The sequence below is a fragment of the Heloderma suspectum genome, chromosome 17, assembly GCF_057233095.1.
Source record: "Heloderma suspectum isolate Gila_16-S chromosome 17, 16-S_ref, whole genome shotgun sequence".
NCBI lineage: Eukaryota > Metazoa > Chordata > Lepidosauria > Squamata > Helodermatidae > Heloderma > Heloderma suspectum.
In genome coordinates, this window is record NC_139474.1 from 6,139,944 (window position 1) to 6,152,704 (window position 12,761).

The 12,761-nt window shown below is 46.3% G+C and overlaps 1 protein-coding gene across 6 annotated transcripts in view; it reads left to right on the forward strand.

The window, feature by feature from the left end:
• The first annotated feature begins 890 nt into the window (after nucleotides 1-890).
• Nucleotides 891-12,761, forward strand: part of ZDHHC24 (zDHHC palmitoyltransferase 24) — a 30,277-nt gene continuing 18,406 nt past the window's right edge. For 2 of the 6 annotated variants that reach the window (XM_084824570.1, XM_084824571.1), the window contains exon 1: nucleotides 5,070-5,371. Coding sequence is in view for 4 of the 6 variants with exons in the window: in XM_084824572.1 (XP_084680698.1) it covers nucleotides 905-1,185; nucleotides 3,683-3,960; nucleotides 5,059-5,369 (870 nt within the window). In the remaining 2 variants the exon portion in view is untranslated. Of the gene's footprint in view, nucleotides 1,186-3,682; nucleotides 3,961-5,058; nucleotides 5,372-6,708; nucleotides 6,774-7,667; nucleotides 9,295-11,593; nucleotides 11,842-12,761 lie in introns of those variants that run through there. The other 4 variants (XM_084824572.1, XM_084824574.1, XM_084824573.1 and 1 more) reach the window with 4 other exon arrangements.

The window sequence follows — 12,761 nt, forward strand, 5'->3', positions numbered from 1 at the left end:
TGGAACAAATATTAAGCTAACTGGACTGTAATTTCCCAGATCCCCCCTGGATCCCTTTTAAAAAATTGGCCTTACATTGACCTTTCTCCAGTCCTCTGGTACAGAGGCTGATCTTAGGAGCTTGTTTTTAAATTGTTATTTTAAATTGTTTTATTGTGTGCTGTTTGGTTTTAATTTTTGTGAACCGCCCAGAGAGCTTCGGCTATTGGGCGGTATAGAAATGAAATAAATAAATAAATAAATAAATAAATTGTTGCATATTTTGCTTAGAAGATCAGCAATTTCATATTTGGGTTCTTTGAGAACTCTAGGATGGATACCATCTGGCCCAGTGATTTATTTATTTGCTTTCAATGTATCAATAAGGTTGAAAGTAATAATAATAATTTCATTTATTATATTTCTATGCTGCCCCATGCCCGAAGCTCTCTTGGCAGTTTACAAAAATTAAAAAACCATTAAACCATTATTATTATTAAATACATTTATATACTGCCCCATAGCCGAAGCTCTCTGGGCAGTTTTTTATTATTATATTATTATTATTATTATTTTTAGTCTGATACTGGTCATTCCATGACATGCCCTCAGAGCGGCCCTTTTCAACTAAGTGGCCCCTCATCGTATGGTAGCTCCTTGCAGTGGGTATTTCTCATACAGTCTTAAGCCGCCTTGAGTGCCGTTTTGTGGTAAAAGGAGGTGTACAACGAAAATAAAAACTTTAAACAACGATTGGCTAGAGGGCCCGCCGCTTAGACTTCTAAGGCGGGGTTAAGAAGGCCCGCACCCGTCGCTGATTGGCGGCCAAAGATTGCTCGACGGTTGAGCGGGCGGAGCTGGCTGAGGCGAAACGTGAGGAGAAGGGGGGATGGGGTCACGCGCGCATCCCTGCGCATGCGCCGCCATGGCCGGCAGCGGTTGGGACAAGAGAGCGCTGCCCGTGTGCGCGGGGGCGGCGCTGGGGGGCGCGCTCGTTCTCGAGGTACTGGCGGTGCTGCTGCTGCGGCAGCGCGGAGACGAGGACGAGCGCGAAAGCGGGGCCCGTCGGCCCGAGCCGTTCCCTTTCTTGACGCTGGCCTCGCTGCTTTTCCTGCTCGGGAACGCGCTCGAGAACGCGCGCCGCTTCGTCACGGCTTCGCCCAGCACGCGCGGCGTCATGCTGGCGGGGGCGGGGCAAGGATGGGAGTAAGTGGGGCGGGGCTCTGGCGCGTGAGGCCCGGAACCAATCGACGGAGAGTGTGGGAGTGGGGAGGAGGGGCTTAGGGAAGTGGCGGGAAGAAGAGGCTGCGCGAGGGGGCGGGGCATCAGAGCAGGTCTCTGATGACGTAGAACCGAAAGGCCAATGACGGCGGGAGACCAAAGTTATGGAATGAGCAGTATTGGCCAGGCCCTCTACATATGCTCGGAGGCACTCTGCTCCTAAATTGGCTTTATTTTCTTGAAGCTCTTTTTCAGAGGGGGAAAATCCCGGGAGAGCAACATATTTAGGCCGTCCTAGTAAAAAAAAAAAAAAGAAGTGTGAAAGTGTAAGTTGCTGGGGAGAGACCGTAGCTCGTTGGTGGACCGCCTGCTTTGCATGCAGAAATGCAGCTAGGACTGGACCTTGGGCAAAATCCAGGGCCCCCGCAGCCCTTTAAATAACTACTCAGAGACCAGCAGGTGATGTGGGCAGCAGAAGCAAACTCCTTTGGTCATAATGATGCTATGGTTAAGTGAGTTTAAACTGCAAAACTGCACATTCTCAAAGTATTTATCAGGGTTGGCAAACCGTTCGGTTGCTATTCAAACGTAACAGGAATGCAGAAGCAGTTTTAAAGCATGGGATGGTGGTTGGAGGGGAAGGGGGAGAAGAGAAATGTTAGTTGTGTATTCCTTCAGTTGTGAAGCACACATGGCCATCTAAGAAGCCATTGAGGGTGCAATCCTATGCACGTTTAGACCAAAACAAAAAAAGCCCTACAACTCCCAGCATTCCTCAGTGTCAGGGTGGACACTGAGCCCATAGAATCCCAGAGTAGTTCTGATTCTGAGGAAGAGCAGCTGCTCCTGGGAGAGGAGCGCAGTCATCCTTCCCAGGGCCAACAGCTGGCAGAGATTTCTTCCACCGGCATTCCTGACATAGATAGCAGTCCCGGGAGTGACAGAGCGCGGGAAGAAGACTTGCTGGACGCACAACGCCGACGCAGGGAGCAGTGCCAAATGGAGGGTGCGGAAAGGAGGCGTAGTGCCCGGTTAGCGCGCAAATGACGGTTGCGCCCAGAGGATCCAAGGGAAAAGGGGAGGGACTCTTCCTAGCCCATAAGTTCAGGGTCTGCCAGTGATTCTCCTTCAAACGGGGACCAACTGTTCCAACTTAGGGCATAGGTACTCTGCTGCTCATATCTAGTTGCTAACAGTAGAGTTGTTAAGTTATAGAAGAGGAATAAAGCTTTGAAAAGAATCCCTTTGTCTTTGTCTGGACTTGGCTGCTGGATTAGACTGAGAGAGGCCACCAAGGAGCCCTTGACACTCAGTCACCATGGCTGGCTTGGGAATGCTGGGTGTTGTAGGACTTCTGTCTATCTAAACATGCATAGGATTGCATCCTAAGGCCACTAAGTTCAGTGTCTGAAATCACCTGGCTATGCCACGGCTTGCTAGGTAGCAGGTGATGGGAAAGTCTGCCGTCTGAGACCCTGGAGAGCCACTGCCAGTCAGAGCAGAAAATACTGGGCTGGATGGATATATAATTTGACCTGGTATAAGGCAACTGCCTATATTTTTAAATGTATTGCAGCACAATTTTTTGTAAACAAGAAAAAATACATGATGGGGAAAAAGAAGATGATGGAGGAGAGTACATGTATTTTATACATATATGTACATGTGGTGTGTATAGAAATGGTTTTGTAACATGAGACTGACAAATGAGAACACACAGAAAGCAAAGGTAATACAAATTAATCACATTGTCCAAGGAACTGAGACTTAATCACAGCAGGAAAGGCACTCGTCATGTGTCCAGGGGTTCTTTGCCCTTCATAAAAAAGAAAAAAAGATTAATCGTTTCCCTGAATGGAAGAGAGCCGTTCATCCAGAGTTTCTGAAAATAAAAGGCAACATTGGAAACCGCCTACTACCAATCCAGACCATTAGTCCATCTGGCTCAGTATTTTCTGCACCATGGGTGGGCAACACTCAGGCTGCATGCAACCCACCCGCCAGTCGTTGCGTCTCTCGCTGTGTTCTGCCACCACCGCTGAATTTACTGTAGTGGCGGCAAAAATTGCACCAACCTCAGGCGCACAGGGGCATGCACCTTGTTTCCAAGCGGAATTGCTGTCCTAGAAGTATAGTTTCACTTGCTCAGTGGTGCGATGTTTGCCACAGCTGTGGTAAATTCAAAGACGGCAGCAAGTTCAGTGTGGTGAGGTGCACCCTCCTGTGGGTTGGGGGGGCAGTGTGGCTCCCCGACCCCCAGAAGTTGCTTGCTCCTGGTCTACACGCTTACTGGCAGCTGCTCTCTGGGGTCGAGACAGTTTTTATTTTCCTTCTACATGGAGATGCTGGGGACTGAACCTTGTGCGTGCAAAGCAGGTGCTCTGCCACTGAGCTAGGGCTTTTCTGAGCGCGGGTAGTGTGATGTGATCAGGAGTTACACAGACCCCCACCCCCACCACTCGTGTCCTCTCCTCTCTTCCAGTTACTGCTACTCCTGCCAGTCTCATGTGCCTCCCCGCTGTAGCCACTGCTTCTCCTGCCACGTTTGTGTCCTGCGACGCGACCATCATTGCACGCTGCTTGGCCAGTGCTTGGGCTACCAGAACTACCGCTACTTCGTCTGCCTGCTGCTGCACGGTTCTCTCGCTCTGTTGTATGGCTGCCTGCTCAATGCCGACGTGGTCATGTCGCTGCTACAGGAAGACACCCCTGCCCAGACAATCCTGCTGTTAGTCCTGCCTTGGCTTATGCTATTGATGGGTAAGGAGGAGTATTTATTTATTTATTCATTTCATTTCTATACCGCCCAATAGCTGAAGCTCTCTGGGCGGGTCACAAAAATTAAAACCAAAAAGCGCAGGATAAAACAACATAAAATGTGAAAGCATTAAAACCACAATACAACCAGAATAAAACTTAGCAGCAATGCAGAGATCTAAAATACAGATTTAAAACACAAAAACTGAAAGACTAGGAAGCTAAAATGCTAAAAGACTGGGAAAATAAAAAGGTCTTCACTTGGTGCCGGAAGGAGTACAACGTGGGCACCAGGCGAACCTCACTAAGGAGCTCATTCCACAGCCGGGGGGTCACAGGAGAAAAGGCCCTCTTCCTGGTAGCCCCACTTCCTTTGGCAGGGGCTCACAGAGTAGGAGATGTTTGTTTTCTCTGAGGTTATACAGACACCATACAAGCCTAAACTTCTGATTGAATGCCTTGTTGGATCTAATAAGAGTAGCCCTGCTTTTGAGGGATCCTTTACCTACACACAGGCCTTAATTTGAGCCCAGACTTTCTGTGGCTTAATCCCCACCCCAAGCCTGTTTTCAGCATTTCCACTCGGCCACAGCAGCATCAGTAGGGATACTGATAAATGTATTTATTTAAAAGGGGGGCAATTTAGTCAATTTGTAACACCCACACAAAGCAATGTACAAACAAGCGAGGAAAGATATAATAGTCACATGAGAAAGCATTGCCAAGCAATGTGGGGAAGAACCATGGTTTAGTGGTAGAGCAGTTGTTTTGCATGTAAAAGGTCCCAGGTTCAATCACCAGCATCTCCTTGTAGGGATGGGAAAACTGCCTGAAACCCTGAAGAGCTTCTGCCAGTCAGTGCAGCCAACACTGAGCTAAATGAATCAATGGTCTGACTCTGTATAAGGCAGCTTCCTATGCTCCCGTTTGCTCAAAGGTGCTGTGAGTCTGGTGTCACACTTTCCTTTCTTTTAGATAAACTCAGCTTCTCTTTTGCAGTCCACAACAATTGACCAAATTCCTACACATCCAGTTATTCTTTCTCACTTTTCATGTTTTCTGGATGAGGCAACTAATGGACTATTTGAACCTCTCTTGCAGGGCAAGTGAACATCACAGCCTTCATCTATGCCTTTGTGACTGATGTCTGCATTGTGGGCTTCCTCTTCTCCACTGGCTTCCTGCTCTTTCACAGCCTGCTGGCTCTGCGTGGACAGACCACCAAAGAATGGTTTGAGGGAGATCGCCAGTATGACTTGGGCTGGCGGGGCAATCTTCGGGACGTCTTGGGGGAGCAGTGGCACCTCGTGTGGCTCACACCTTTCATTGCTTCCCCTTTGCCAGGGGATGGAATCACCTTCCAAACTAGGTGTCCCAGATATGAGCCACTCCCCAAAACCCGTGACCTCTAAAGGTGAGTTCTGTGATACAGCCAGGGTCTCATTTCTAGCGATAGCCTTGGCTATAAGTTGTAATAGCCAGATGACAGGTAATAGGATGGTGAAATGACTCCTTATAAAAAGGCATAATATTTATATATCATTTTCAAGTATCCAAAAAACTTACTTCTATTGTTTAGTTGTACTCCTTACAACAGCAGCAGGGAACTTCAGGCCCACAGGTCAAATCCAGCCCTCTGGGAGATACCCCAGATGGCTACACCCCGCTTTACCAGCTATACCGCCTTTCCCCTGATTGCCAGGCATTTGGTGGATTCTCAGCTTTTGCACACTTTTGCACAATTTTGCCCCCATTCTCAAAGGCTGGAATGCCTCTCCTAAAGCTTAGTCACTGTCAGTAGCTAAGCTAAAATATGGTGGGATTTTGGCTCGTCCCCTTGGCTCTCCCCCATTTTGCCTTCAGCTCCACCAACTATGAATGCAGCCCCCCAAAGTTTCTCCAAACTTGAATTTGGCCTTTTGGCTGAAAGAGGTTCCCCGCATTTGTCTTACAACAACCCTGTAAGGGAAGTCAGTATTATCATCCCCATGTTGCAAATAGGGGTGGGGTTGAGGCTGAGGTTGAGGTTGAGAGGGTGGCATGCCTAAGATCCAAAAAAGAGCGCTTTGGCTATTGGGCAGGATGGAAATGTAATAAATAAATGTGTATACATGTATGCTGGGGAAGTAAGGAGACAGACTACAATCTGGATGAGATGGCTTCCTCTGTTTCCATCTTTCTGGAGATGGAGTCAGGGCTGCTTGATTTAATCTTACCTTATTTGTGCTCCTTACATTGTATTAACCTGTACAGTTTCTTTTAGTTTTAAGAATCCCTTCCCATTTACTTCCTAGAGTGGTGCAATATTGTAGTAAAAAGAATAAACTGTGAATGAGGAAGCACTGGGTTCAAATCTCAGTCCAGCTATGAACTCCACCACGCATTAAAAACGTGGCTGTTCAGGCAGGCATTTGGGGTGGGTTAGGGTATTTAGATTTTAGAAGGGTATTTTTAGAAATATGATATTTTAATGTAGAATTTTGTTTTAAAACTGTTTGTATTGCTGTACATCGCCCAGAGTGGCCGGGTGACTGGCCAGATGGGCGATTAAGAAATTAAATAAATAAACTTGCTCTTGTGGCCCTAGCTAAGCTGTTGTCTCTCAGCTTCAGCCCCAGTCTGTAATGTGTGAATAAAACAACAACTTTGGAAGGTAGCCAGTGAGGTAATGATGGTGAAGCATTTAGAAGAATCGTGTATTTTTAAAAATGTCTGTCCTGTTGTTGTATTGTCCTGTTCCGGAACTCACAGTGCAGTCCTGTGCTTGTCTACTCAGAAGTAAGTTTCGCTGCGTTCAGTGGGACTTTCTCCCAGGTAAGTATGTATAGGATTGCAGCCTCCAAATGGTTAATGGCATAGAAATACAAAAATAATAATCATGTACTACAATAATAAAATCTGCAAGCAACAGATTACAGTAGCTAAGAAAATCCAGTTCATTTGCAGTAAAATATATCCTATGTTTTTAAGCCTCTCCCAAAGGCCTCTTTTAAAAGCCTGGCTTTTTACCTAGTGCTGGAAGACGGTGACAGAGCTACATGGGCCTCCCAAGGGACATTATTCCAGAATGTCAGCACCACAGCTAGTTACCGTTACTAGGAGTCCACATGTTCAAATGAATGTCAGAGAGAATATGATCCAATGTGCAAGTCCTTGCAGCCGTTGGACATGAACCTCAGCCCAGTTTTTTAAGTAGCTGTGCTCAGCCCTGTGATAATTTGGCAGTCTAATGGCTTGGGCCACTTCTTCCCAGTATATGACCAAAATATGCAAAACTGGCCTTCTGTCTTCTTCAGAGGAGATAACCTAAAGTGTCAGTGTTATCTATATGGAAATCAGTTTATTTGCAAATGGGTAGATTGAATTGGGATGTTAGGAAAACAGCAGCCAGCAGTGGCAGTTCTGAGCCAGAAGCATTGCAGGGCCAGCAAGCTCAGAGCACAGAGAGCTATATTTCTCAAGTCTCCTTTTTCTAGTATCACAAGTTTTCCACCCAGACAAGTGTAGCCTTTGTGCAATTTACAGAAGCAGTGGGTACATACGTAAGGTTTCTATTTCCTGTTGTAGACACTCAAATAATCTTGAATTGATGCCATTCATATCAAGAGGTCTTACCCTGAATAGTTAAAACGCTCCATTTGGAAGATGGACCCACACACTCTCCATAGCAATTCCAGTCCAGTCATGATTGATCTTCTCTCTTCCTCCAGGTTTCCGTTCCGCAGGAGGGAGGCAAAGTCCCTGTGTGGGGAGAGTGATCGCTGCCTCTGTTCAAAAGCGGATGATTTGGGAGATGAGCTGTCCATACTTTGCTCCTCCATCAGAGTTTTTTGCTTTTGGGATAGTGGTGATATAGACGTCCATCCGATTTGGTTGCTTTTTCTACAGTGGAGATCCTCTTTGGGGGAATGAAACAGTTCGCTTCAGTGGTCTGGGAGGAATGAAGTGGGTATGGGGGTTTAGTTACCCATGTTGGGCTAAACCTGTCTGTCTGGTGGTTGATGTTGGGACCAGATTTCTTCCTGCTCTGTGCTGTGCTTTTCCACCAGCATATTTTTCTCCACTGCTATGAAATGTCACATACCTCTTGGAAGGAAACCAAAGGCACAGAAAGATCAGTTATCTGTCAGGAATTGCTGTGGGAACTCCAAGCTAAGTCTGGAGTGGAAAAAGAGGCTGTGTCTGTTCCTCGCTTTTCCTTACCCTCTGTAGCATTGGTGAGGCTGGTCTCTTGTGGGCGAGGAGAGCGTGCTTTCTGCAAAAGTGAACGGAGCATAGACAATACATTGTGAGATTCTGGAACTGCAACATAACATGGTGGAGGAATTGTGGAGACTAGTACCCATTTCCTTTAGAATTCTGCCAGCCGCCTCGCAACAGCCGGGATCTTTCCACGCATGGCTTCCAACCCCTCTCTTGGTGCTCCTGCCTTATTGCCCAGTGAATCCTTATAAAATGTTGTTCAGCCACCCACCCCCAGTCTGCACTGCCCAGAGGCAAAGCCTGCCCTGCTACAGCCCACAAGATTGGCGGGTGGATGGAAGAGACAGGAATCTCGTGCCTTGTTCTCTTGGATATGTTTCCAGTCAGGTAGTATTTATGAAGCTGTCTTATACAGATTCAGGCCCATGGTCCATATAGCCACATATTGCCATATAGCCACATATTGGCTACTCTGACGCACTCACCAGCCCTGCTGTGTGGGATCCTTCAACTGGAGATGCCAGCGACTGAAACGGAGACCTTAAGCATGAAAAACAGGAGCTCTGCCACTGAGCTCTGGACCTTTCTGAGGAGAGTACTCCCCCTTCTCTGAAAGGCGGACATCAGGGTATCCTTTGCAGGAGAGTGCTTTGGAGATTTCAGGTATCTCATTTATAAATGTACTTGTGGAGCAGGGCTTATTGGTAGTAGTAGACAGAGGCAGAAGTAGTCCTACTACTGATCTAGTCAGCTTCCCTGAATTGCAGTCATCTCAGGCAGCCAAAAAAAAAAAAATCAAACTGTTTTCCAGAAAAATCTCTTGGCAACTCCCCAAGTCTAGCAAAAGTTGTCAGCCCCATTCTGTGGGGCTGGTTCTGATTTATGAACAATAACCCAGAGGGGATAGCAAGAGACTCAGGAACAATGCTAAGCTCTTGAGATGTCTTCGCTTTCCTCGAGGCCCTGCCTAACAGTTTTGAAGCAATCAGTACCTTCTTAATCATGAACTCAGTGGGGTGGTTTGGGGGCAAGCTGCTATTCTTTTCAGTTTCAGCTTTTCATTTGACATTTTGACCTACCTTTGGATGTAAACACATGTTTTGCACATTAAAATGCTGCTTAAAATGATCACTCAATCCTTTTGTGACTTTAAAAAGATACAAGCGGCATAGGAGGTTGCGTGTAAAAATAAATATAAGAACTGCTTTGCTTAGATCAGACAAAGGTTTATCTAGTCCAGGAGTGCAGAACCTCTTTCAGCTCAAGGGCCAAATTCCATTTTGGAGAAGCTCTCAGGGGCCACATTCCAGTAGCGGGTGGGGCTGAAGGTAAAGTGGGATGGACCAAATTCCCCCCAATACCAGCATATTTAAGCTTAAAATGCTTACTGCCAGTAACTAAGCCTTAGAGGAGGCATTTCAGTCTTTTAGAATGTGGGAAACTACCCAAGAGCCAGGAAATCACCAAATGATTGATGCTGGGGGGTGGAAGGGGGGGTGGCAATTTGGGGAACCCCTGAGGACTGTACTTCCTCTGTACATGAGGCATTGAGGTGCACAGCTGTGAGATGTGCTCAGCAGTGCTCCGGTTCTCTGCCTATAATAGCAGCTTGTGAGTCATACTTGGGCAAAATGTACAGAGCTTCACAGTTTCGCCTTTGTATGTTTACTGGTAATTCAAGTGAGCCTGCTTCTGGAAAGAAAGTCCCTAAACCTGACAAGCTTCCAGTTCCTGGTCTGATACACTGCTCTTAGCATTGGTAGCATTTTAAGGTTTTTGTTTTAATCCCCTTATGTGGTTTGGGCTTTCACGGCACTCAAAGCTTTTGCCCAGAGTATATAATAAGCCAAGTTGCATGCACCTGCCGTTATCACCACTACTGATCTGCTTGGTTGCTGCGATCATCAGGAGATACCCAGGATATCTGAGATCCAGTCTGTTATGGCTCTGAATAGGGCCTTTAGTGTCATAGTGCCCGCTCTCTGGAATTCCTTACTGCTACAAATTAGGCAGGCGCCAACCCGCCTGGGTTTTTGGTGCCTACTAAATGCATACTTTTTCCAACAGGCATTTATTTCCAGGACGGTAATCTTGTCCTCTGTACATCGCTTAGAAACTTCTTTAACATAAGTGATTCATCAATATCATTAAATAATCATTCCCATCTCTAAAAGCCAAAACCTTTCTTAACTGTATGTGTTGCCCTTTCTGACCAAACGATGTGCACAAAAGTGGCTTACCATAAAACCGCTAAAACCAAAAATAAGGCTGCAATACAGCGGAGACATGCTGGGGAATGAGACCTATACAATCAAAATGTGGCTTGCTGCTGAGTAAATGTTAAATTGTGCTCTAAAACAATGACGTCGGATCATGAAAGATAAGTATCAAATGCCAAAGCCATCAAAGCAGCAACCGCAGTATTGGAACAAATGTGTCAGCCTGTCACCCCCCAAATCCTTTAGAAAGAAAGGATTTTGTCAGCTTTCTAAAAACCACAATGAGTGACCATAACTTGAATGGAATTATACAAGCATTAGCAAACCGTATAATATTTTTACAAACCCCTCGGTAGCCTTATGAAACAGGCCACACACAAGTTTCTTGAATGCAGGATAGTTCGGACTAAAAAATATCTCCTTGGACGATATTCTAGACCTGATGTCTCTGATTGTAGCACCCGTGGACACCAATGTGTCTGCAGACGTTTGTTTTGGTACCTGCCAGGCTCCCTGTCCCTTCTGATTTTTGTTTTATTTCTTAAGACTTTTTGTAATTAAAAAAAATTGCGAGGCTGGCATGCTGGAAAGCAAAGTGCTGCCCTCCAGTGCCGTCTTTATTTGGGCTCAAAGTGATTTTGTGTTTTAGACCTCAGACCCCACTTCTGTCTTGTAGTTAGGTTTTTGAGTGAGTTACTTTTCTTTCACTCTCACCAGTTTGCCTTCTGGGAAATGGGTGTTTTGTGACTAGCTATGCCCAACATGGCAGCCATTTTATGACTGGGCAAGGCCCTGCCACCCACCCCATGGCAGCCATTTTATGAGAGCACCCACAACACTCCTACAAAATTCCTAATGTGCCCACCGGCACAAAAAAGCTTGAGCATCCCTGTTCTAGACAGCTAAGACCTTTGCTGAAAAGGGCTTGCTTTGTATTCTGCTTGAGAGAATCTCAAATCTATTTGAGATTCTGCTTGAGAATCTTTCTGTGAAGAACTTAATGGAAGAGGAAGCTCATATGGCTTGCTTCAAACCTAGGAATCCTGATACATTCGTTCTCCACTTCACATTGCTGAAATGGCCGAGCCCAAAAATAGCCACACACACACACACACACACACACACACACACATGTTCTGGGACTGAGGCCAAGCTTAAATGAAGACCTGACACAGGTTGCCATGACAACTGCCTGGCTAGAGGGAGCCATGTTTTATTCCAGAAGGCCCCACTCAAGGCCTGTTCTGGAAGTGGGCCTGTTGCCCCGGTAACCGGAGAGCAGCCAGCCTTGTTCCCTGTTGTCGTGGGCGCCATGTTGAACCCTCATCGCCAGTCAGTGCTGGCCAATACATGTATCAAGACCTCTGTGGATCCCATTACCCGAACACCCGGCACCATCTATGAGCCAAAGGGGCAAGTCCGACTCTTGGGCCTGCTCTCAGAGAGCAACCCTTCGCAGCAGGTAGCTTGGAGTAGTGGGTGACTGAGGTTACCTGCTCCCACTGTGGGAGCCCATGGTTATCACATATGCATATACACACAAACCAACAGTTCACGTTACTGCTGCTCAGTGTTTATTGTAGCATGCACTAGGCCCTGTAGATGCCAAGGAATGTGAAATGGGGGAATGTTCAACAGTGCAGGAGTTTTGGAACATGGTTTCTGATTACCATCAGGAATGTCTTCATGTTAGACCACTCTACCACGGCTATGCATCTTCATCTTTTTGAACCTAATAATGCTGGGGTTCCTGCATAAAGATCTTCTTAAGCAATTGTATACAGCTGCATGTATAGCGTGTAATTGAAAGCCTCCAAAGCAACCAACTAAGGAGTAGTGGGTTGGCTGTCAGGCTGTTCACACAACACGCTGACCCAAACTCAGTGGTTGAGTGTGGGTTGTTGAACCATGGGTTATCATGTTGTCTGAACCCAGGACATTTCCTGCAGGGTGGCTTGTTAACCATGCAGTGTACCTTATTTTTCTCAAACCACCTTGAGAACCCATGATTTGTTGTTGGGTTGTTTAGGGTGGTTGACAAGCCACACTGTCCTGGATACAGACAACATGCTGGCCCACAGTTCAGCAAACAGCCCACACTCAACGACTGAGTGTGAGTTAGCATGTTGTGTGAACAACCCCAATATTTGGGAGACTATGCCTATATATAAACTTACTCAGCAAGTGCAGCAAGCAAGGAATCCTAACTTTAAGAAAGAGATTATAGCACCATTGTTTCCTGTGTTGAAGCCCTTCAAGCTTTTGATCAAATTCCAACCAGGTACGGGTTACCTGTATTATTTCTGGCTAAAATACACACATACACACGCACACACAAAATAATACACACTTGCATACACTCTTTTTATATGTTGAAAAAAT